Source organism: Protobothrops mucrosquamatus, unplaced genomic scaffold, assembly GCF_001527695.2.
Source record: "Protobothrops mucrosquamatus isolate PMUCROS unplaced genomic scaffold, P.Mucros_1.0 scaffold1795, whole genome shotgun sequence".
Taxonomy (NCBI): domain Eukaryota; kingdom Metazoa; phylum Chordata; class Lepidosauria; order Squamata; family Viperidae; genus Protobothrops; species Protobothrops mucrosquamatus.
In genome coordinates, this window is record NW_015387933.1 from 245,085 (window position 1) to 270,196 (window position 25,112).

A 25,112-nucleotide genomic window follows, 5' to 3' on the forward strand; every position below is an offset into this window, starting at 1 on the left:
GGAATACAGTATTGTAAATATGTATTTAAGCTAGGAAAAGAAGTTGAGGGGAAATACACTTAAAGGTTATAAAAGTAAAGGTTTCCCTTTGCCCAGTCATGTCCGCCTCTAAGGAATATCTTCAGATTATAGTCCCCGGTGATTTCCAGAAAAAGCTATGATATCTATACATATGTTGTATATAGTATGTTTAGTTGTGTGTCATGTATGTGTTTCACTTTGAGAGCGGGCAACTAAATTTCATTTCTGATGTGCGCCGTTATGTCCACAGGAAAAAAAAATGACAATAAAGGTTATCTTATCTTATCTTATCTATTTATGATAGGCAAAGAAAGACAGATGAAACAATAAGGCATTATCTGACTGGTGAAGGCACATTGCTAATATAGAAAATACATGAACCAGTGGTGGGATTCAATCGGTTCACACCAGTTCGGGAGAACCAATAGCTAATTTTTTGTTGAGGTCAGCGAACCGGTTATGATAAATCTGTGTTTTCCAGAACACCTGGTTTTAATTCAACTTCCTTCCAGGTGAGGAAAAAAAAACCCTCCCCAAAAGTCCAAGTGAGGAGCGACGGAAACCCGTCGGTGAGGGCGGGGATGGCCCCAGGACAGATGGCTCCGATGGGGCCGGAGGCTACTGCTGCTTTGAGACTGGCTGGCCGCACAGAGAAGCAGGAGGAGGCAGAGGGGCAGCCGGGGGTCTGGAGCCACCTCGACTGCCAGCTGGCAACATCCAGCCCCACCTCATAAGCCCAACAGGGTGGCAGATCTCCTGCACTGGCTGCCGCTGCCCCAGCAGATGCTATGCTGTGGAAGGGAGACAGTGGTGACTCCGATCCCCCCAGCCCGGGGCCCCTTCTACGCAAACCTACGTAACTGCAGTGTGGATGAGAGGCTTGGCTGGCAGGGGGGCAGCTTTCCTCTGCGGAGGCGTCCCAGCCGTCCTGCTCCCCAGCTGGACCCCCTCACTTCTCCCCCAGCCGACACCTGCTCACCCCTCCAATCCTCCTGCACCCACCCCAGTCCGAGACTCCTGCAGCTCCCCCAACTGTGCCCTCCTTCTCCCCCCCAGCTGAGACCTCCAGCAATTCCCCAACCAGGACCTCCTGCCCCCACCCCCATGGGAACCTCCTGCCAATCCTTGAGGAGCCCACCCCGGCCAAGGCGGAGGGAAGGAGAGGCAGATAATTGGTTGTTAAGTTATTTGAATTCCATCACTGACATGAGTGATATATTAACCACAATGTGAAAAGGTAAAGAATAACCAGAAAATGAGTGATTAGCAAAATCATAGGAAATTTTATAGCTACAGTAAATAGGATTAATCAAGAGTACTCAGGCAAAGCATCTATAATGGAAATGAGGTTAGAGTAAGATTTAAAGATTGTACTTAAAACTCTAAAGGGACTATAAAATGACAGAAACATTTGGAAAGAAAATATATTGAAGAACTGTCTCCATTGGAAACTGACGTATGACAGGCTGTCAAATAAGTAATCTCCAAGAACTGATAAAATACCAATTGAATTTCTGGGGGGGAAAAGCCATTAAAGTGTCAACAGCTACATGTCCAAAAACATAGAAGACAGCTTGTATGGTGGAGTAGTTATGTGATTGGCCTATGTAGCAACCTAGAGGCCTTTTTTAGACATGCAAGCTGCAAGGGTGATTTTGGACCACTTTCTCAGCCCTGCCAACCTCACAGGGTTGTTGCTGTGGGAAAGGAAGAGGAAAAAGGAGGATTAGGTGCATTCACCACCTTGAGCTGACCATAAATATCTCTGGTAAAAAAGACCGCGTGATGCCGAAAACAGAACAGATTGATGAGCGTGCTTCTGTTATACATCTGGACGTCTTATAGCAGCGGTTCTCAACCTATGGGTCGCGACCCCATTTGGGGTCGATCGACCATTTCACGGGGGTCGCCAAGCAAGGCTGTCTGCCATTTTTTCCCCCTTTTCCGGCGGGTGCCTTACGTCCCTTGGGCTGGGCCAGCTGGTGGTCGGCCTGCTCCGTCTCTGCCGCTTGCCAGCTACGCCTCGGCCGGCGCAGGGGGCGGAACCACGCATGCGCGGTGCTCCCGGGAAGGGAAAGTCCTCGACTTACGACCGGTTGGGTAGTCCTCGACTTACGAGCGGTTTAGTCCTCGACTTACGACCGGTTGGGGGTCACGGCATTAAAAAGGTTGAGAACCACTGTCTTATAGCTTAACTTTTTAAAAGAACGACTCCTCGTATTGTGCTTACATATATCAGGAGCCACAGACAGTTACAGTCATTTTATGGGGCATCCCTTGGATCAAGTTTCCCATATCATAAAAAAAAACCCTGCGAACAGCCGAGGGATGCTCCTAGGATGGAAGGAAGATCTCTCAAAAGCAGAAAAAGCTCAACATCCCCCAAGAGGAGCTTCCCGCCCCGTTCAGTTAAAGCTGTGCTCCCCTCCCCCTCCCTCCTCCCTCTCCCCCTCCTAGGGAATGCGACTTGAAATACGTCAGCTTGACCCGCGCGAACCTCCGGACGTCATCAGCGCCCTTCCCTCTACGGCTGAACAGGAAAAGAGTTTCAATTCCCTTACAAGGTCATCAGGCGCACTCGCGCATGCGCCCCCAAGTTCTCCTTCCCACTTTAGCCACACCCCATCTCCTGGAATGCGGTGAGCAGGCCGGACTGTACCAAAACAATAATAAAAAACGGAGGGGAGCGTTGGACCAACCGCTCCTTTGCTATTGGACTTTTGGGTTCCAGCACGTATCTAAACTTTAGAAGAAAATAAATTCTTCAGTTAATGTCTGTCTTATCAGCAACAGGCTATGTTTTTTCACTGACTGCACCGTCTGATTCTCTTTTGCTCCCCGACCTCCTCCTCCAGCGCGACAATAGTTTCCCCCGCCGTTGCGCTCTCCGGAAGTGCCGAGGCTGTTCGTTTCCTTGCTTTGAACGGCCGCTCGTCTGTTACCGCGATCCGTCGGCGCCGAATTTCTTCCGTTAGAATCGAGGTGAGAGAGAAACCGGGAATAGTTTGGCTGGAGGGCCGACTCGTTTGCAAGAGGGAGCTGGAATAAAGGATGCGAAGGGGGAAGGCTGCCGTTTCCCGTGTGATTCTCTCCCCCCCCCTTCCCCCTTCCCGCCCTTCCCGTTTTCCTGCGGTGGTGTGAAGTTCGGCTTCGGTTACTTTTGAGCGGAGAGCAGGAAAGGCTGGGCAGGTCTCGTTGGCCGGAATCGGAGGTTGCCTTCTCTTGGCAGCGAGTCCGGACAGGGTGCGGCTGGCATGGCGGTGGCGGCTGGAGAAGGGCGTTGAGTCGAACAGGAAAGGGGGGGTTGAACGGTCGCCGTGCCTGCCCGGCAATCGGGCCGGCCCCGGCCGATCTCCTGATCCTGCAAAACCTCGGCCGATCTCCGGTCTTGGCGGGTTGTCCGGCAGAGGCGGAGTCGTTGTTTACCTGGCCTTGGCCAAAGAGGGAGGCAGGTTGAAGCTGTTTCTGAATGCTTTGAAGAGCCTGACTGGTCTTCGCTGAATGCGTTGCGACAAGCGTCCCCATCATCCGCAGCAGACAAAAGCGTCCCTTTCCCTCTTTTGTTTCCTGGCTTCTAGTCTTACACGACCCAGCGTTACTGTTCCCATCACACTCAATAAGCTTTTGTCTGCTGCGGATGATAGGGACGGTTGTCCCAATGCATGCAGCGAAGACCAGGCAGGCTCTTCAAAGACATACGAAGGTTGCTCTGCATTTCGCAATTTGGTGTTGCAAGGAGAACGAATAGAAGTTTATAGGATAATTTCCTGAACCAAATTCTTTAAGAGAGCTTTGGCTGCCCCCAGAAAGCAGCTTGGGTGTTGCTGCTGTTCTGCCTGACCATATTTCCCAACAAATGGCATTATGTAGTTGGTGGTTTCCTCTAACGTCTTGCTATGAGATTGTGCAGATTTTTCTTTCCTGTCAAAAAGCCACATCTCTGCTTTGGTAGATCTGTCAAATGCATCCAAAAGGCCTGATTCACAGGCCTTTTAGATGCATGTTTTAGTTTAATTTACTCAAGCTGTATAACAGAAATCCATAGTGTAGTATAGTATGTAGATTCAACCAAACCATTGCATTTCAGAAAACTTACAAAACCCATCAGTGAGGTACAGAACCCACAGTATCAGAGGAGATCAACATTCAATTACAGGTAATCCTTGGTTAATGATTGTACTGTTTAGTGACCATTCACTAAACAGTACCATTTAACTTACGATGGTACTGAAAAATTAAGTTTATGACCTTCAAACATAAGATGGTCACAGCATCCATGTGATTACAATTTGGGTGCTTGGCAACCTGTGTGAATTTATTTAAGGCTCATAGCATCCTGTGGTCACGTGATCACCATTTGCAACTGGGCATCTGGCTCCTGGCAAGCACAATCAGTGGGTAAACAGCAGGAAGTTGTAAGTTATGGTCATATAACATTGCGCTTAATGACCTCAGCAAAATTGACATATGTTGGGCACCATCATGTAATGTTTTACTTAATTACTGTATTCTTTGTATTGTGGCCGTACAGGTCCTTGACTTACGTCCAAAATTGAGCCCAAAATTTCTGTTGCTAAATGAAACAGTTGACTGAATTTTTCCCCATTTTATGACCTTTCTTGCCACAGTTGCTAAGTAAATCACTGCAGTTGTTAAGCTAGTAACATGGTTGTTAAGTGAATCTGGCTTCCCCATTGACTTTGCTTGTCAGAAGGTTGCAAAAGGTGATCACATGACCTCGGACACTGCAACCGTCATAAATATGAGTCAGCTGCCAAGTGTCTGGATTTTGATCACATGAACATGGGGATGCTACAACAATATTAAGTGTGAAAAATGGTCATACGTCACTTTTTTCAAGGTTGTAACTTCAAATGGTCACTATACAAACTGTTGTAAGTAGAGGACTACCTACACAGCTACTTTTATGAAAGATGTTCTCTGATCTATTCTTTTAAGGAATGAATATTCAATAACACTTGAGAATTTGATTTCGTTCCAAAATGAAGACCTAAAATATGATTTTTGAATTCAAATTTGGAATATATGCTTCTTTCTTCTATTACTGTGCAATATGAGAAGCAAATAAATCTTTCCTACTCATTATGAACATACGTACGTAGTATTTTCATGAAAACAAAATAAGCTCAGAATAATTATAAAACTGATTTGTATTAGAATTCATAGACTTTAGTACAAGAAGATGTTTATTGTTTCCGTGTGAAAAATAACTGAAAAAAAAAATAAGTCTGGAAAACCTTGGGCTCTGAAAATGTGCTGATAGTGGTGAGGAATTTGAAATATTTTCCCAGCCCTTTTCATTCTGCTTAGCACATTCCAAAGGAAGCCATGTTAAAGAAGATTTGCACTATGCTTGTTTCCAGTTATAGTATTGATTGCTATGGCAAACCCAATTCTAAAACCAAAACTTTTTTAAAAATAGTTTCTAACAAAATAGGCTATTTCTGTATTCCGAGTCATAATCTCAAATTCAGTATAGTGAACGCGTAAACTGGAAAGACAGTAAATGGTTTCCTGCCCCCCTCACTCTGGAAAATAAAGTTTGAAGTGAATATAGATTTTTTGGGTTTTGTTTTGTGCTATCATGCAGCACATTTTAGGAGAATGTTCAACAATGAAATCTAATGGCAAATCAACTTAATGTTCATAAATTTACCTAAGTTCTTATGTTTTAAGGATGCAAAGTAGAACAGGACTTGTGTGAAATAAAATGTTGTTTATATCTGTCCAAAGTCATTAGTGCTTCTCTCCTATACCACCATTTTGAAAAAGGAAGCTTTTCTGATGGTCACTTAGAAATGCTTTTTATAAAGTTCCAAACTGAACAAATTGTAAACACCCAAGTCAATTGTAACTTGGAATAAAAGGTAATGAATGTAAACATTTTTTATACTTTGGCAATCAGGTGCAGTTTACATTTTATTATATTTTGATAGGAGTAATAAATATTAATTGTCTTTTCTGTTTAATTGCAAGACCAATGTAACTGAGATACATCATCTCCTACACTATATGGTGGTATTAACGGATCCTGAAAATCCCAGAGTTCAAACTTTTTTTTTTAAAAAAAATTCACTTAAGATTTAAGTGTACCCAATAGGCTTAAAATGCTGGTTGTTTTCAAGCAGGAGAAATCAGAAAATCATGTGGTAGAAATAGTATCATTTGATTATAAGCCTTACTTTTATAAATCAGATTTCGATGCTTTTGGCTCCAGGTTGCTGAAAAGATGCTGTTCACTCATAAGAGAAAGGTGCTGTCCTTGGAATCTTGGGTTTTTCAGAAACACAAAAATAATTTTAAAAGGAGGGAAAAAGATATCACTAAAAGAGGCCAGTGAGGATTGAGCATGCTCATTTGGTATAAGCTGGATTGATTAAAGTAGGGGTCCCCATCCCAGGCCCATGGAGCGGCACCGTGGGATGTAGCCAGCATGCAAAACCATGTCCTCTCCCATCCACGGACAAACCTTTCTCCACGGAACCAGTCCCTGGTGCCCAAAAGGTTGGCGGCTACTCTATTAGAGGAACGGGGGGGGGGGGGGAAGTGATGACTGATGAATATAATGAACGCTTTAGAATCCTGAATAGTACACCGCTTTGCATTTACCTTCTAGAAGTCTGATAATTTAAAATTGATTAAAGTATTTGATTTATAAGTAGGGTCCCCCCCCAGCTATTAATATACATCGTACATCTTTGATTTAGTGCTTAAGGCACCAAGCTAGAAAGCAGGAGACTGTGAGTTGAAGTACCTCCTTAGCCATGAAAGCCAGCTAGGTGACTTTGGGCTAGTCACTCACCTCACAGAGTTGTTGATCTGGGGAAAGTATGAAGAAAAAGATGTGTTAGATATTTTTACGGCCTTGAGTTATTTGTAAAGTATTTGTGTTTGAGTTTCAGTTGCTTTAAAGCAGAACAGACAAAAAGTTCCTAAATTCCCCCCCAAAAAAATGATCCTTAAGATTGTATATAAACAAATAGAAATGTTTATTTTTGTCTTCTGCCAGTTCTAATTTTAATTAATTAATTTAGTCTCAATCATTATAAGATATTTGGAAGTCAGGATCCTCTGAAAATGGTGCCCTGAGTGACTGGGAGTCCCCCTCCCTGCTGACGAATAGCTGATTTTTGCTGCCAAAGCTGGTTCTTCTGTAGCTTGCTGCCCAGATTTTAATGGGAGCAACTAGGATCAACCCTGGATGACTCTCGGATCATAGCAATTACTTACCTGTGATGAGGAGTCTTAATGGTTGCAATTCACAGTAAGAACAGTCAGAGAGTAGGTTCTCCATCTTTTCCTATCACTTATTCAGATTTTTAAGCGCACCTTTGTTGTAACATCACTTTTTGAAATTGTTTTCTTTTGCTTCTGACTTACATTTTAAATGCTAAACATCTGGTTGAATGCTGAACTATCCTTTACCACCTTGCTGGATTATAAACGTGATTTTTTAAAAATATTTTTACAATTTTTTTTGAGTAACAAAATACTTTTGCTTTTGCCACATAGAAGTTGACGGAGTGAAGATTTCTTCTTTTGTAGTGAAAGCAATCTGATGTACACTGGACTCTTGCAGTAAAGAATTTGTATTTTACCAGTTTTTATAAGAACTTTGCTGTTTTACTGAACTTTATTTCTGAATATTTCTCTGGTCCTTTTTTTAAAAAAGAGACAGGAACTTTCCCCCTTGTCTCTTCTATTCATTCTGTATGGTGGGAAAAATTATCTCAGTCCTTCCTGTGGTTAGCCATTGGTGGAAAAGACTGTCCTTAAGAGGAAATGCCTATGTTCTTGGACTATATTAAAAATGAAAATAGCAAAAACCTTCTTGAAAGCCTTCAAAGGAAGAATGCTTTTTAACCTACAAAAATGTAGATAATAGGTTTAATGAAGCAACAACAGTTATAAATCAACTTAAAGAGGATAATCAGATACAGGCAAAAGCAGAATCAGATTTGCAGTCAGATGGATTGGAAATTAATTTGTTGCTGGCAGGGTGGTGGGGTGGAAGAACTTGGTTGGAAACTTAAGAGGTTTGGTGAAGAAGGCTGAAAGGGCCATGAATTCAGTGATGGTGGATCAGTAAAGAATTGGACTTTCTTAAGAAAATTCATGGACTTTTTGAAAAACATATGCTGTGGAAATACTTACAACAGAGATCTGACTTTTTGGGAAATGAAATGCAATTATATGAAAAAACCCTAGTTATAACTTTATGGAAAAGTTTTATCATAAAGAATCAATCAAGGATATTTGATCCTGGACAGACCAGAGACAATGATTGTAGTGGATACGACTGAAATCAAAGCTGTTGCCAACCTTCTACAGGATAAATACAATAATAAATTGTTAACAGAGGGTTAATTTAGTTTTTGCTGTTAGGCTTACCTATTAACTGCTTTTTTTTTTACAGTAAATGGAAGGTCAAATTGCTTGGGTAAATAGAGTCATAGAAGCTTATATATTGTAGCTCTGTTCTGTAAAGGTGGGAAACTATTAATGTTGAAATATATTTATCTGTATTCAATTAGGGCCGGCAATATATGTCTATTTTTATGCAGTTTTTTTGTTTGATTGGTTGTTCTTTGTCCTGTTTAGTTTTGTTCTGTTCTAGTTTATATTTTAAAATTATGAATAAAAAATAAAAAAATATTTGGAAGTTGTAAATTCCTAAGTTTAAATTTGTCTTAATTATGGTAACCAGACTTTATATTTACATTTATGTTGAAAAGGAATTTTAATGATTTCCCAGAGTACTGTTTGTACAAGTAGTCCTCAACTTACCATCACAACTGAGCCCAAAATTTCTGTTGCTAAGCAAGGCAGTTGTTGAGTGAGTTTTGCCCCATTTTATGACTTTTTGCCACAGTAATTAAGTGAATCACTGCAGTTTTAAGTAAATCATGCAGTTATTAAGTAAATCTGGCTTCCCTCATTGACTTTGCTTGTGAGAAGACAGCTGGGAAGGTTACAAATTGGTAATAACATGACCCTGGAACAATGCAACTGTCATAAATACATGCCAGTTGCCAAGCGCCTGCATTTTGATCATGTGACCATGGGGATGCTGCAACAGTGCTAAGTTTGAGAATCTGCCATAAGTCACTTTTTTCAGTGCCCATTGTAGCTTCAAATAGCCATTAAACAAATGGTTGTAAGTTGAGGACAATTTGAAGTTTGGTTATTTGTGATAATTTTTAATATTTTTTAAACTCTTGAATGTTTTTCCCAGAAATTGAAGGTGGAGTGATTATCCAAAGATTGGAGTTTAGTATGTGATCCAATTTCTAATGTCAGTTCTTGTAATAAAATCCATTGCAGATATTTTTAAATTATTTTTTTCACACTAGGTTTTCTCAGCTATTGGGACAGTTATTTAGGAAACTTGACCAACAATTTTTCATGTATTCAGCATATGTTACTGTATGATGCAGAATAAATAATATTTTAGGCTAAAATGTAGTAGTCTCTAGGATAATTGCAGCAGTAGTTGTATACAATTATACCTGGAAAGATTTTACATCTAACTGTTAGTGGAAAATTATGATCTTTTTAATTCTAGTAACTTTGATTTAGATCATTTAACATCTGAAAGAAAGTTGAAAATGCTTCCATGGAAGATTCCAAATATTATTCTTGTTGGCTATTCTAGCTATGGGGTAATGAATGTTTGTTGAGTGACTTGTACATGGGCTTATTTTTAGTCGGACAGTAATTTGTGTTCTTATATGTCAGGGGACTGTTGTAATAGATGGAACACAAGTTTAAAATTGTGAAGTTAATCAGTAGATGATATCAGGCTTACCTATTTATAGATCTCCCCTTTCAATATAACCAGCAGCAGCATCTTTCCCTGCTGTCTGGAAGTTTGGACTAAACTATTGGGCTGTAATCTATTTTGAATTATGGTAAGGTTTTACTCTAGTATATAAATTAAAATAAAATTCAGATACTTGAATTCAAAAAGTGTTTTCATTTTTAAATAGCTTTTAATACCTAGTTGCTAATTCAGTTAGAAATTCAGCATTGTTTGGTTCAACAGCAAAGAAATCAAAACATATTTTAATGGGCAATTGAAAACGGATTTATCTTCATTTATCAGGTTGTTCAATTGAAAGGTTTGCATTCCCAAATCTATAAAATTATGCGCTACCAGGTCTGATACATACGCACCTTCCTACTTTCTCCCTAAAGTGTAAATAAAACGAGAATGTTATAGGATATGAACTTTTGTGAAGTTCAGGAGTAACAGGTTATTTAAATTTCATTTTTCTGTATTTGAATACAGCATGCTGGCTTTTTCTTCACACTATCTGTTGCTATTTTTGTTTTTCCCAAGGATGCTTTACAGTGAAGATTTCTCTGTTTAGAACAAATTGTAACTGTCGTGATGATGAATTGTTAAATTAAATTAAACAGCCTTGAAGATAGATTGTTGCTTCCTTTCTATACTGTTCCTTATTTCAGTGATTTTCTTTCTTCGTAGAATCCAGCAGCCAACATGTCAAGCAAAAGAGCAAAGACAAAGACCACTAAGAAGCGCCCTCAGCGGGCTACGTCCAATGTATTTGCTATGTTTGATCAGTCACAGATTCAAGAATTTAAAGAGGCATTCAACATGATTGATCAAAACAGAGATGGTTTTATTGACAAAGAAGATCTGCATGATATGCTTGCTTCACTTGGTAATCACTTTTTCTATTTTACGTCAGCTATGTTTCCTGTAGCTAATTTTCTCCCCAGATAAAGTGTAAGGAATTTTTATTTAATACGTTAGCATTGCATCTTGAAATATAACCCTCCAACTGTTCATATTGTTCAATTTTAAATGTCAATTGATTGTAGGGAAAAATCCAACTGATGACTATCTAGATGCCATGATGAACGAGGCTCCAGGACCCATAAACTTCACGATGTTTCTCACAATGTTTGGCGAAAAATTAAATGGTACTGATCCAGAAGATGTAATCAGGAACGCCTTTGCATGTTTTGATGAAGAAGCAACAGGTAAGAAGCTATAGAGTATCACAAGTAATTGCATAGCTTTTGATTTTGATTATATAATCTTGGTTAGTTATATGTAAAATTATATACCAGTTCAAGGCAAAGGAATGAAACACCTTCCAAATAACATGGCAAAATAGTTGCCTGAAAAGCAAGGCTGCGTGACATTTAATTTTTAAAACTGCAAAAATTAGGGATATTTTCTGCAAAGGAATTTGGCTTATATTGAGTTTAGTATTCAGATTCAACCTGGGATCCAATCCCTGGCGTATTGCTTTCTCATCCAGTCAGAACTGGAAATTTCTGATCCTTCTCTGACATGTTTAGCTATTCGATAACAATACCACAGCATCATTCACATTTTACTTCATTATTTCCAGTAGCCTGGGTCATTTGCTGAAATAGTTTTACTTGAGATCTTAGTCATAACTTTAATTTGGTAACAGCCATAACTGACAAAACTGAAGTCTGTGAGACTTCATACTTCTACTCATGCAAATAGTATTTTTGAATCCATAAATTTTATTTAAAGTGGAAAAAATTGCAATTATTTAGTACCGTGTTTTCCCCAAAATACGACCTAGTGATAAAATAAGACTTCGCTTATTTTGGGGGGTTCGGACTAATATAAGCCCTACCCCCAAATTAAGCCCTACTTAACCCCACTCACTCTGTCCCACCATAGTTTTTTTGGCAGGCTGGATCACGTGCCTCCCCCCGCCTTACTTGCTGCCGATTCCACCGCTGCAAGTTCAATTTTGCGGCTCAGCTAAATTGTTCAGCTGCAGCAGGCCGCAGTTCCCATCAGCTTCAGGAAGCCTGGGCGATGGAAACCTTAGGCCAGGCTGCTCACAGCTGAAGCAATCTGGCTCGCCCAGGGTCTGTCCCCGTCCTTCAGCTCCACCGCACATGCAGGACGAGGAAAACAAAAGTTGGGGGGGGGGAAGGTCAATCAATTTTTTTTTCACAAGAAGTTGGAATTGATTGACCTTCCCCCCCCAACTTCTTTTGTTTCCATGCACGCAGCGGTGGCGGATCATGAAGGAGAAATGGCACAGGGCTGGAAGTCAGGTAAGGAAAGAAATGCAGTTCCTGGGGGAAGCGAGGGCATCTGGGAAGTGGTGTGGCAAACTCTCCAGCTACACTGGGAAGGGGCAGCAGGTATTGATGCTGATGGCAGGATGCCTGCCCGCTTCACCACCCTCCCTCCCTAGGCCTCTGGCCACTTTGTTCAGCCTGGCCACCCCCACCTCGGTACCCTTTCCGCCTCCACCCAGCATGGCCGCCCCGGGGCTGCAAGGACTGTCCTGGCATGGGAAGGACATGTGCCTCGCCTGCCCTGGTACCGTACCTGGTCCGCCACCATGCTGTCACTGCCATGTTACTTCTCCATCCCATGCACAGGCCTTGCCCCACCCCTGCGCACTTGTGGCCTACTGGTACCGGCAAAAAGTAAATCCTAGTGCTTACTTCAGAGCCCAAAAGAAAGTAAGACTGGGTTTACTTTCGAGGAAACACGGTAGTAATTGTATTTGCTAAATAACTACAAACATTTTATTTGTACATGCAATTAATTATTTGTTAAAAGTATAAATAACTGCAAAATTAGTAGAATTTTAAAAGCACTTGTAGTACTTTCAATAAAGCCCTTTGATTAATTTTGCATTTTTTGTGTATAATACATTATACTAAAACTTCTTGTATTAAAATTCTCTTTTGAAATCTTTTCATATTTCTAGGTTTTATTCAAGAAGACTACTTGAGGGAATTGTTGACAACAATGGGAGACAGGTTTACAGATGAAGAAGTTGATGAGCTGTTCAGAGAGGCCCCAATTGATAAAAAGAGCAATTTCAATTACATTGAGTTCACACGCATCCTGAAACATGGAGCAAAAGACAAAGACGACTAAAACAGAACTCTTGCCTCTGCATTGCTCTTTAGATCTCATGGTTATCTTCAAGGGGGATTTTTTCCTGGTAGAACCTGTTGCATGCAGCTAGCTTTACAGCTTTTACCTATCTCGATGTATTTATCTATACAAGGCCATTCTGGCACATCTTGCACCTGTGTAATAAGGCCAGCAATGGAAATTGTAATTTTGGGGAATTTGGAGGATAAGACCAATGAGTTTGAAGGCCCAGGAAAAATATTCTCTGTTTTTCTGGTTTAGCTGGATTTTTACATTTTGTAATAATGCCATTTTGAAATAAGATTGCTATATCAATAAAATACCTCAAATGCTAGATTGCGAAGTATAAGATTTTTTTTAAGAGTTGACAATCCAAATTTCATGATTTCTATCAAGAAAATAGGAAAATGATCTTACGAAACACTAATATCACTATTTCATATAGATTCAACTGTATATAATTTTAATTTTTTTCAGGGTAAACATACCCTGAGTAGATTGGCCTAGGAAACCATGGCATTACTACTTCCATGGATCTCCAGTTTTTTACCTACCCTTGTTAAATTCATTATTCTTATGAAGCTTTTATTTTTTGACATTGGTGAGAATGTATGGATCATGGTATTCTGGATTCATAAACATAATATAGTTTTTCTCAGTGTGTCACTGGACAATAGAGTCAGAAAAAAATGAACTAGGAGTTTAGGAAAGCATAATGCTTTGATTTCTTCCCTAGCTAGTTATCACTGCTTTATTACACTGATCTTTTCCCTCCTTTCCTGTATCAGCAGTAGCTCCTCCAAGCTTCTGCTTTTAAGAATTTTAGTGTGTGCTGTTGTCCAGCCAGGAATGGAGAAGCATTGCTATCTATCCTGTTTTATAACCTGCTTTAGAGTGCTGTTCCTATGAGCTAGCATAATGCACAGAAAAATAATTTCCATTTTTTCTAAGGCTAGAAATCACAACACCTCAAATAATGTATGTAAGTTTATTGACAATTTGTAAGAAAGTACAATTGAAAATATGTGGTAAACTGGTTTTCATTTCTCATACTTGCCCCGCCAAAGAAATAATGATTAATTAAAGTTTTGGACTAGCGGAGTAGGAATGAGGAGACCTAAATTTTAGTCTACCATGGTCATGGAAACTAGGTGACTTTTGGCCAGTCATTCTCTCAGCCTAGCCAACCTTCCAGGATCATCACTGAATAGAACAATAAGAAGGAAACATCATGCACATTCTTCAAATCAGAATACAATAATACCATCAACCATGCTATCGCTGATCACCCCAGGAATCCAATGGTGACAGATCCTTTACTGCTTTTTCTACATGGTAGTCAATCTCATAAAAAGTTTTTAAAATACAGAAAAGCTAATCGTGAGAAGCATAGAATTAATTCCTGGATTACAAGAATTTATCACATTAATATTTTTAAATTTAATGTATGCTCAGCTTCAGATCAGATCCAACTACACTGTGATTTGGTTATAAGCTATCCCTATGATTATCAGATGTGGAATAATGAAGAACAAGGTTCAAATTAAACTTTTGCTTGTTACTGTTGAGGTTTCCCCTTCCTCATGTAAAGAGATACTTATATACAAAGCCCAGCATTGTGTTTTAAGAGTAGGGATACATATTGTGGCATGTTTTAAGATTAACATAATTATTTGGTCATAAATGTTTGCTTGTCAGATCCCAATTTGACAGTTGCATGATGTAAAACAGACATCAATCAATAGATGCATTCATGAGCACACACAAAGCACAAATGAAACTAATTTACTAAGCTCTTAATTTAATATTTGCAATGCACCTTTTCAGGTCATCCAGATGACAAGCTGATACCATCCTTAGAGTTGGGCCATGTTAGACATAATATCTAAAGAAATTCTGCAGAGGCAGTATGATTCTGCATATCCCAAAATATGGATTAAGGAAGGCAATCAATTTTCTTTCTAATGTTATCAGCTTCCCCAGAATTTTGAGTGCTTGTAGGAAAGAGAAGATTTGAATACATGAAATATATAAAATACGTGCCTAGGGGGCTTTTATAGCCAATCTTATTTCCTGATGCCATGGATATTATGTGATTCCAATTACAAGCCTCTTTTAATGTTTCATTGTCATGCAGGAGATCATTTTGAAGAGTGGGAACGGAAACTACAGTTGAAAAGACTCTTTGGGGAGATTTACAATTTTATCACAAAAATTTGAAGTAGGCTGTTGCCACTCGAGAGACACAAAACAAACTGCCTCAAAACGATAAGCTTCATTGCAATTGAATTGGGTGGATTGTCTTTACTTAGAAGTTCCAGGAAAACAGGCTGGTTTTTTGTTTTTTTTTGAAAAGCAGAGATTTCCTCATTATTCCTTCCAAAATGGATCAAGTTTGAATCTAAGACATGTTAATATATCATAGTTTTTCCTCATAATTTGTATATATGGATATATCTTCCATAATTCCTAGCCTGTCAGGTGAGAGTTCTGGGAAGTGTAGCTCAACATATCTGACAGTCATAATGATAACCCAGCATGTTCACAAACAAAGTCTAACTTTCACAAGGTTGATAATGTGCAATCATTAGCTATCATCAAGCAGACAAAAGGAAACGCATTATGTGGACATACTTGCTTTGTAATTCCCTTACAGCTTCCATTCAATTTGGTTAGGCAAGTCAGGCCCTGACAACAGTGCGGGCAGACAAGTTGTGTAGGCATGCATGAAGGATTACATATGAATAGGCTGACAGAATAAAGAGAAGTTATTTTTGAAAAGGAAATGCATGCTTGTCAGCACAAGTTATGACAGTCTGTCTTTGGATTAAAGGCTGTTAGTCTAAGTAGAGTTTATTCATTCAGAATCATTCCACCAGGTGGCACTGTATAAATACAGTGATGTCAGAGGCTTAAGGTTCTTTCTGTACCATCACTATCATCAAAGCAGGTCTTGTATTATTACTTTTTTCATCTGTATATTTTTCATATCAGCTAAAGAACTGCTTCATTTGTATTTGAAAAGAGAAAAGAAAAGCTTAATCTGTTAATCTGAATATTGACCACCTCCAATATTAGTGTATACATTCCCTAGGCAGCTGTGAAAAATAATTTGGATCCATCAGTCTTGGGAGATGAGACATCCTAACTGTCCTTCAAGCTTTATGAGGAGCTTATCCTTAGCTTTGACTAAATATATGCTTTGTTGGGAAGAATTCACCATAATACGTGCTGGGTTTCACCAGACAGAAATGTTTATGAAGACTCCTTGCCTTCAGGGCTATGGGAAAATAATTAACATTTAAAGATTCCTTATTATCCAGGGATATTTTGCTAGACATGTGTAAAAAAGCACATAATCTCAGTAAACTACACATTTTATACCAATTAGAATTTATTTCTGTAAATATTGTTCAGTGTTATCACTTCTATTATACCTGTAGTATGCAACCATAAATGCAATTTAAAAAATAAATCATAAATATTAGTGAAAGTAAACTATCAAATTTAGGATATATGTAAAAAAGGTCCAGAGATTTAATTGTATTTTTGATCTTGGCTTTTTAATCTCATTGCAGATGCCCCCTACTTTAGATATGTTAGACTTATGGATTTAAGCCTTAAAAGTGTAGTATCTACATTTATTAAAGACATCTTACAACAATTCTTATTCATGCTTATTTAGAAGTATCATTGAATTTCATGCTCTTGGTCAAGTCTAGTACATTTAAATTTTATCTGGAATATATGCACTGTGAGGATAAAAGGTACACCAAAATAGTGTTGAGTTTCTTGAAGCATTTAGATCAGGGATGTCAAACTGGCGGCCCGTGGGCTGGATGCATCATGCACAGGCCAAGTCCACACGGCTCCGCAAAGGCAAAAAAAGTCACAATGGGTCATGATAAGTCATGTGACATGATCGAGTATGACACCCATGATTTAGATTTTAAGCTATTTTCCTACATAATGTACCTCAATAAACATAAATGCAGATTTCTCTCATCTTGAAAGAGAATCAGGCTCCATTTGTAATTTCAAATTTAATGGAATTTAATTTTGAATAGGCTAAAAGTCTATAACCCTATGTATTTATTACTTTAATGCAGGCATTTTTTGTCATAGAAAGCATCGGAACCGAGTTCCGGCACCTTTTTTTGACGGATTTTCCAGAGTTGCATTCTTTTCCTATTGTTGCCCTTCCTACCCTTCTTTGCTTTTGAAAATGCCCTGCTGGTGGTACGGTGTAAGCAGGATCCCCTCCAGCACTGTCTCCCTCCTCTAGCCATGGGGCACCGGAGCACCACAGCCAGAGCATGGCTTGATTGGCTGGGTCGGACCATGTGGTGTGGAAGCCGATGGTGGCTTGGGAGACACATAAACATGGAGGCTGTCTTTCATGAGAGGGTGAATGAGCCTTTTGCCTTCCCTTACATAAAGTGGGGTGTGAGGTTAAAAAGAGGCAAAGCGAGAGGAAAGAAAGGCGGCTGGCGTGGAAGCTTGCCCGATAGCGAAACTTTGCTGTTTCAGTTCTTTGGGTAGTTCAAAGGCTGGGATCTCTACGAAAATCTCTTTTTAGTCTTTTATACTTCATATTCAAACTGTAGAGGGGAAGAATAAGAATAAAGCCAATGTCTTGCGATTTGGAGGTATTATTATTAATATATATTAATTATGTATTAAATGTAAAGGTAGACCTATAGTATGAGGTTTAATCAGATCTATTTATTAAATTGGGTTTAACTTAAAGGTAAATTAAAAGTAATCTGTTCACTGACAAAGTTTCAACTTTAATTTGTTTCAAGTCAATATCCATAATAAACTCCAAATGTAAATTTTTCCACCTTGTTTGATAACTTCTTAAAACTAATTCAATCTTTTACAAGCAACCAAATTTTGTTTTATTGGGCTAATTTCATTCCACATACGTAGAAAACTGACATTTTTACTCATTAAACTAAATGGGTATGCCAGTGATAAATGTCCCAAAAGATTAATAAAATGCCTTCTTGTAATTTAAAGCCACACAGTGCACGGTAACATTAATTGCCCCATTTTATGATTTTTCTAGCCACATTTCTTAAGCAAATCACTGCAGTTGTTAAATTAGTAACAAGGCTGTTAAGTGAATCTGGTTTCCCCATTGACTTTATCATGTTGCAAAAGGGGATCACATGACCCCAGGACACTGCAACTGTCATAAATGTGAGTCAGTTGTCAAGCATCTGAATGTAAATCACATGACCATGAGGATGCTGCAATGGTCATAGGTATGAAAAATGGTCATAAGTCACTTTTTTCAGTGCCGCTGTAACTTCGAACGGTCATTAACCGTACTGTTGTAAGTCGAGGACTACCTGTACCCATACTTCAAGCACTCCCTTCCTGACCTCGAGCTGCATCATGCCAACATTTAGGGCAGGGGTCCTCAACCTTGGCAACTTTAAGACTTGTGGACTTCAACTCCCAGAATTCCTCAGCCAGCTTTGCTGGCTGAGGAATTCTGGGAGTTGAAGTCCACAAGTCTTAAAGTTGCCAAGGTTGAGGACCTCTGATTTAGGGCAATAGATCGGTGTAGCCGAGAGGCGATCCTCTGCTTCCCCGAACAAGGAAGTCAACCTCATAGGAAGATGGAAAAGTCAGGCGAACAGGGATTTTCCTCCAAAAAGGCGCCGCGTCCGCATCGCCAGCCACCGCATTGGCTGCGAGCGAGACTGCCAGGATGGCAAAGCAACCGCTTGGCGACGCTTTGGTGCGCTCAGCCCGGATGTGAGGTGTTCCTGACTCAGCTTCGGTCACCAATTATTACAGTTTCGTCGCCGAAAGCGACCCCGGGGCTTCGGGCAAGAAGATCGAGCCACCTCATGTGTGCCAGGCAGCCTTTTCGCAAGCGCAAGTCCAGCGCCGCAGACCAGCAGACGAGAGAGCCTTGCGGAGAGAGAGAGAGAGACAGAGAAAAAGACGCGAAACGCAAGGCGACACTGCGAGGAAAGACCGATGCCCTCACCTTGTTATAGTCTTGGTTTCAGAGGAATGAAGCCCAAGACTCGATAGTTGAAAGAACGGGTGTCGACACAGTTTTAGGTCTCTTCTGAAACGTGGAGGAAGGCCGGGGGGGGGGTCACACAACGTCATTCTTACTATATATAGTATGCCTCCTCGGAATTCCGTTCAGTGTTGCGGATCAGCTGAGCGATGCCGTCATTAATGATGACCCGGCAGATCTGCAAAAGCCTCTCAGAAACACCTGAGAGGGAGGCGTATTTATTCCTTGGGCCCAGATAATATATAATTTCGGTCCGGATAATATGCAAAAGAGACGGGAGAAGTTTAAAAAAAAAAAAAAGTTCACCCAGTAGTGCAATTGCAGAAGATTATTGCCTTAGGACAGGGGTAGGCAACGTTGGCTCTTTTATGACTCGTGGACTTCAATTCCCAGAATTCCTGAGCCAGCTTAGCTGGCTCAGGAATTCTGGGAGTTGAAGTCCACGAGTCATAAAAGAGCCAACGTTGCCTACCCCTGCCTTAGGACGATCCTACGGGGGCTGGACTAGAAGACCTCCAAGGCCCCTTCCAGCTTTATTCTGTTCTATTCCTAGCCGCCCCCGATCTGCCATACTGTATCTAACTACAAGAACTGGCGCGCTGCTAAGTTATTTAAAGAAAACGACGAGGCTTTGGTAGCAACGTGGTCATTCACTTATTACCTTTGTATACGGAGGACCGGACATCAAGCATAATAAACACGATTCCTCCCGGAGCTCCTATTTCCCCCCCTCCCCTTCCGGAAGTGAACCCACGTGGTCTCTGGAGGCCCCGTTGTCTGCGGCTCAGTCAGCTGGTGGCTCCTTTCTGTTAAGACGTCTCTTGTTCGACTGCCGTTGGTTGTCGGTTGTTGGTTGTGATAATTACTGCATGACATTCACATTTAGTCATCATGACTGTGCTCATTAAATTCAGGATTATGTGACAGGCTAACGCTTGAGCAAGAGGGTGCTTTTCCGCCCGTTTCCTTCCATCCCAGAGGAGGAGAAGCCTCTTCTTACAAGGAAGCAAAAGACTTCTCTGTCCCTCTGCCCTTGGCAGCCCACTCATAAGTCCCTAAATTCCAGCTCCGGTGACCTGACGGAAGCGGTCTCATTCGGATGCAGCAACGTCCCAGTAACAGTAAATGCGTTACGCACGTGTTTATTCAATGAATTAAACCATGAGACCTTAAAAAATGAGAGGTCGCGGGAGCCGAACACCCCCCCCCCTCTTAAATGCCATGTTGAAAGTATATGAAACCTTTAGTAAGAAGCGGAGTGGCGGGAAAATGTTGTAACTGCGGGATCGGCGAATTTCCCTCCGTTGTCAATTGGAACTGACGTAATGTTGTTGTTTTTTTTACTTCTCCAACTTCGCAGTCTGAACAGACGGAAGAAACCGCACCGTTCAGGCAACGGTTGAGATTCTCGCGGTACTTAACCCCCCCCCCCCACCTCCTGTCCCGAGTCAAGTCAACACGCTTCGTCTTGTAACCGGGCTCTTTTAAGTTAGCAGATCACGTGTACCTCAAAGCGCAGCGATGTAGATCCCAGCAGATTTGGGATAGGATTGAGGGTGGGGTGGTGGGTCGGGTTTTTTTTTATAAGAATCGCCACCCACCCCCCACACCCCAGTAAACTCGCGGAAAGGATTTGAGGGGCTTATTCAACCCAGCAATGAGTTATTCGGAGCGGGAGCTGCAGCGATCTCAGAGGAAGCGGAAGGGGAACAAGATTTGAGCCACCTGGCCGCTACGTGCGCGGCCGAAAAGGGGAAAAAAAAAACCTCGCTCTCTCTTCTCTCCGGCGGGCCAGGGAGCGGCTCGTTGCGACGACTCCGCCAATGGAAAGAGGCCGCCAACCTGACTGTAACAATCCAAGAAGTGGCGGAAAAACCTGCAGCGAGGCCTTCCGCGCTGACCGAGCCGAAGGCGGGCTTGGGGAGCGGGAGCAGTCTCCGCCTGAGGAGATTCCTGAAGCGGGCCGCAGGGCTATTGGCGCAAACTTTCTATACGGTGTTTATACCGCTTCAGGCAGAGAAACCCCGGCGCCTGAAGCATTTTATATTCGCTCTTCCTTTCACTCCGCTCCCCTCAAGCGCCCCCCCCTTCGACGACTTCCCCTTTCCCCCTTTTTTATTAAATTAGCGATCCTTAGGACTGCTTAGGAAGCGAAGCGCTGAGGTTTTCTCCTCGCCTCCCCATGTTTATGCTGCGTCTTGGGAACCTCCTCTTCGGTTTAGCGCCGGTATTTGACAGTCTCGCCCTTCCTCCCCCCCAAAGCCGTTAGCCAGCCAGCCAGCCAGCCGGCCAGCCTGCAGGAGAGGAGGGGAGGGGAGGGGCAGTTCTGACTCCTCTGCCGCTTAGTCAGGGCCGGGAGGTGGGGGAGGGCACACCTCGTGGCGGAGGCGGCAGCAGCAGCAGTTTGTGCCAAGCACCAGTTGAAGAACAAAGAAGGAAGAAGCGGCGAGAGGGGCCACTCTCAAGTTACTTTCTGCACCAGCCAGCCCCGTCCGTCCCGCGCGTCAGACGCTGCCTTTGCAAAAAAGACTGCTTGGAGGCTGCCTTCTCTCCTCCGCTCGTTTCTTTTCCCCCACCCTTCTTTTTCCCCCCCTCTTTTCCAAAGTTTCTTTCGGCCCTTTTCTCCCTTCTTCGCAATAGAAGGAGGGGGGGGGGATTTTCCACGAGAAGGCGGGAAGGCACCGAAATGAAAACTCAGAAAAGTAAGTAGGTTTGTCCTGCTCTCTCTCTCTCTCTCTCTCTCTCGGCTTCGGCAGCGGCTCCAAGTGAAAAAAAAAGCCTTGCTCCTCGCTTGCCTACCTCGTGGCGTTGCTAAACAATTGCGTGCCTATGCTGGCTTGGGGTGTACGCAACTCTTAAGAGAGTAGGGGGCTGTGGAAGTGATTGGGACTTCTGCCCCTCCATTTCTTTGGAAAAAAGCCGGGCTTCTTTCTACAGCTTTAACGCGAAGTTGAGGAGCGCGGGTGGGCAGGTGAGGGGGCTTCCCCCCTTCGGACAGAACGCGGGCTGCTGGCGCCCTGTCAAACAAACATACAAGTCTCCCAACAGGCCTGGTTTGTGTCCGAACCAAGTTTTCTCTCCCCGACCCGCTCGCGACTCTTTCTCGAAGCCTGCTTCTTTCGCCTTTTTCTACCCCGTCCTTCTACTAAGAGCGCGAGCTTTATTGAGCCAGGCGGCATCTGAAAACAAAGTCCTAGACTAGCAACAGCGTGCGCTTGAAGTAGTTTCTTTGTTTGCGCTTGTCGGATAGGGAGGGGGCAGAGGGCCAGGGGCGGAGCCTCTGCAAAAAATCGGTTAAGAAAGCCTGGAGAGCGGATCTCCCAAGCTTAAGACTCTGGACATGTAAAAAAAATAATAATAAAAATGCAGCTTATATTTTAAAACAGTGTTTCTCAACCTTGACAATTTTAAGGCATGTGGACTTCAACTCCCAGAATTCCACAGCCAGCATAGCTGGCTGTGGAATTCTGGGAGTTGAAGTCCACATGCCTTAAAATTGTCAAGGTTGAGAAACACTGTTTTAAGAGGGACACAAAAGCAAGTTTATAGGCTATTTCCAGATGCAAGCCTGGGCTACCCAAGATAATTGAAAATCACTTTAAAATAACCTGGACATGGTGACATGTCTTGTAGGCATTGCTGTTTTTGTGAATTTAGCAGCATAGTTTTTGGTCATGGCTCTTTCATAATTTGTCCCACTGAGTTAGAGTTTCCTACCTGTGTAAACTACCTGTAGTTTATGTTACAATAGTAGCTGCGTGTACACTCCGAAAAAGAAAAAGAAAAGCCAGTGGCTTAGAGTTAGGTAGTTAAATGGAAAGACACCATGTAACTCCTGTTTTAACGATTTAGGCTTTGTGTGCGGTTGTGAAACTTATTTTTGCTTTTGAAATTGCATCTAAAACATTTCATGCAACTGTCTCGTGTAGTGACGTGTAACTATGAAATATAAAAGGAACGTGAGCTAACAAGTTAGTTAGAATCATTAAATGGTAACAGTATGTGCTCCAGCCATACCGTGGCCTACCTCTGAAGTTAATGACAAATATAATTGCTTTTTAACTTTGTACAAACATATTTGTAACATTATTGGACCAAAAAAAAAATCCAGACTGGATAATTTGTATAGTTATTTTTGTAACTGCTGCTGTGCTCTCTTTATTTTGAACAGTGGGGGTGAGCTGATTTCCTTCCTGCTGATCCATTGTTCCAAGATTTTGGGGAAGGGGATGGGTGGGATGTGAGATGCTCTGTTTTGTGCATGTGTGTTTAAATCTGGAGTTTCTGTCTTGTCAACTTTAAGCATGCTGCCTGTTCCATCTGGCCAGACAATGTTTAATAAAAACTTTTAACACATTAAGTGCATGAAAGAAAGTGGAAGGAGTTGAGGGATGGAAGAATTGATCAAAAAGAGCACAAAAGAGGAAAAGTTTTTAGGTACATGGAATATAAAAGAGATCAGAACAAAAACATTTTGAAAAGTTGAATGGTTGATGGTACTTGTGGTCTAGATAGAAGTCTAAAATTTTATTTGTGCTGTAATCTAAAGATTTGTACAATTTTATATGAATGTATTTTTTTCTATTGGTGATGTAAGTTTCTGTGGTCAGTAATATGCAAAAGGTTAAAAATATTAAAGGATAAATGAGTTAGTAGACTTCAAATTTCACTGACGGTTTCACTGACCAGTGAAAGTGTTCTTAAAACATCTATTAACTGCACAGTATACTATACTTATGTATGCTTACACAAATTGTGATAAATCTGGCGTTACCATTGTTTTGTGAAAGCACACACTGTGAGTTATATGTGACTAAGCTTTAGCATAATGATTATGTGTATCTCGGATTTATTTCCTCTTACTTCATGTCCAAAAATTTCTCCTTTGTCACTACAACTTGGGATCATACTTAATCTATTTTTTTTGCCTATGCTAAAAGTTTTCTATTTTAAAATATGGTGAGATTTCATTCTATAATGAAAAACATGTTGATTTTTGAAGAACTATATTCCTATTCAAATCTCTAAACAATCTTCTCTAACTTTTAAAGAGTTAGATACACGTTCTTTCTACAATAAAGATCACAGGTAGGGTGCTATAACTTTCTGGCCAAAATGAACTTGGAAGGATTATATGCTTGTAATTATTAGAAAGTCAGTTCTAGGGAAATTCTTATTTTTTCAAGTAATATTTATTATCTTAGCAGTTAATAACTTTTGTGTCAGTCTCAAGTCTGCTATTTTTCTTTGTAATTTTGTCTTTCTTGCACTGAAAGAGTCAATACCACATGTGTACTTCAAGTTTTCAAATTAGGAATAATTTGAAGCTTGTATTTTTAAATTCTGCAGGTGTTTTCTGGAAAATCACTGAGCTGCTCTGCAAAACAGCTAGATAAGAGTTTCACACACAAAGAGATTTGTGGAGAAAGCAGTTTTGTACATTGCTTATGGTACAAAGTGAACTTATGTGATATAAGGCATTTTGAAAATTTATCAAAGCAGCTGGTATCTACCACTTTCCCATGTAATATTTCCCCCCCCCCCCACGGAATAGTTCCACTATTTCATAAGGTTCAATTTTTCAGTAGGTTTGTCATTTCCTTAATATGCAAAAATTAAGGAATTAATTAATATTCTTACCATGCATAGTTTACAGATGTGGGCAGGGCTTAAGAAGTAATTTCATGTTAACTTTTTGGCCACAAAGAAGCAAACAGGTAAATAATTTACACATAAAAGGTGTTTGTCCTGGTTTAAATGTATTTAGACAAGCTGTCATACTGTACATGTCTTTAAAGGAGTTTTTCAAATTGAGTCTTGCACTATGAGATGAAAATCAACTGTGCCCATAAACTTTGGACAAAGTGACCTTATAATGTACCTGCAAATTATAACTGTGGTTTTGGGTTTGTTTTGTTAGACAAATAGTATTGTTAAAACTATTGTCTTCAGAAGAATAAATGACTGCTGAACATTAAAGTTATTTCAACAACACAGACAAAACCCTTATATATATATATATGTACATTAGTATGTTGTACAATGTTAAATTGGTGTTAAGCTAAATATTTCTCAGCCCTCAGATGAATTTAAAATAAGCTATTT

At 40.9% G+C, this 25,112-nt stretch overlaps 2 protein-coding genes across 3 annotated transcripts in view; one reads left to right on the top strand and one right to left on the bottom strand.

Moving 5' to 3' along the window:
* The window catches only part of MYOM1 (myomesin 1), a 78,036-nt gene extending 74,490 nt beyond the window's left edge, over nucleotides 1-3,546 (bottom strand). The window contains exon 1 of the mRNA XM_015823190.1: nucleotides 3,448-3,546. Coding sequence (XP_015678676.1) covers nucleotides 3,448-3,546 — 99 coding nt within the window. The remainder of the gene's footprint in view (nucleotides 1-3,447) is intronic.
* Nucleotides 2,888-13,295, top strand: LOC107294002 (myosin regulatory light chain 2, smooth muscle minor isoform). 2 transcript variants are annotated; one of them, XM_015823197.1, is made up of 4 exons: nucleotides 2,888-3,003; nucleotides 10,532-10,730; nucleotides 10,891-11,052; nucleotides 12,789-12,961. In XM_015823197.1, the coding sequence occupies exons 2-4, from the start codon at nucleotides 10,547-10,549 to the stop codon at nucleotides 12,959-12,961; spliced, it is 519 nt and encodes a 172-aa protein (XP_015678683.1). In that variant the 5' UTR covers nucleotides 2,888-3,003; nucleotides 10,532-10,546. The 2 variants fall into 2 exon arrangements, with proteins under 2 accessions (XP_015678683.1, XP_015678682.1); XM_015823196.1 differs by lacking the exon at nucleotides 2,888-3,003 and adding an exon at nucleotides 9,895-9,953 and having other exon boundaries at nucleotides 12,789-13,295.
* The last annotated feature ends 11,817 nt before the right edge of the window (nucleotides 13,296-25,112 follow it).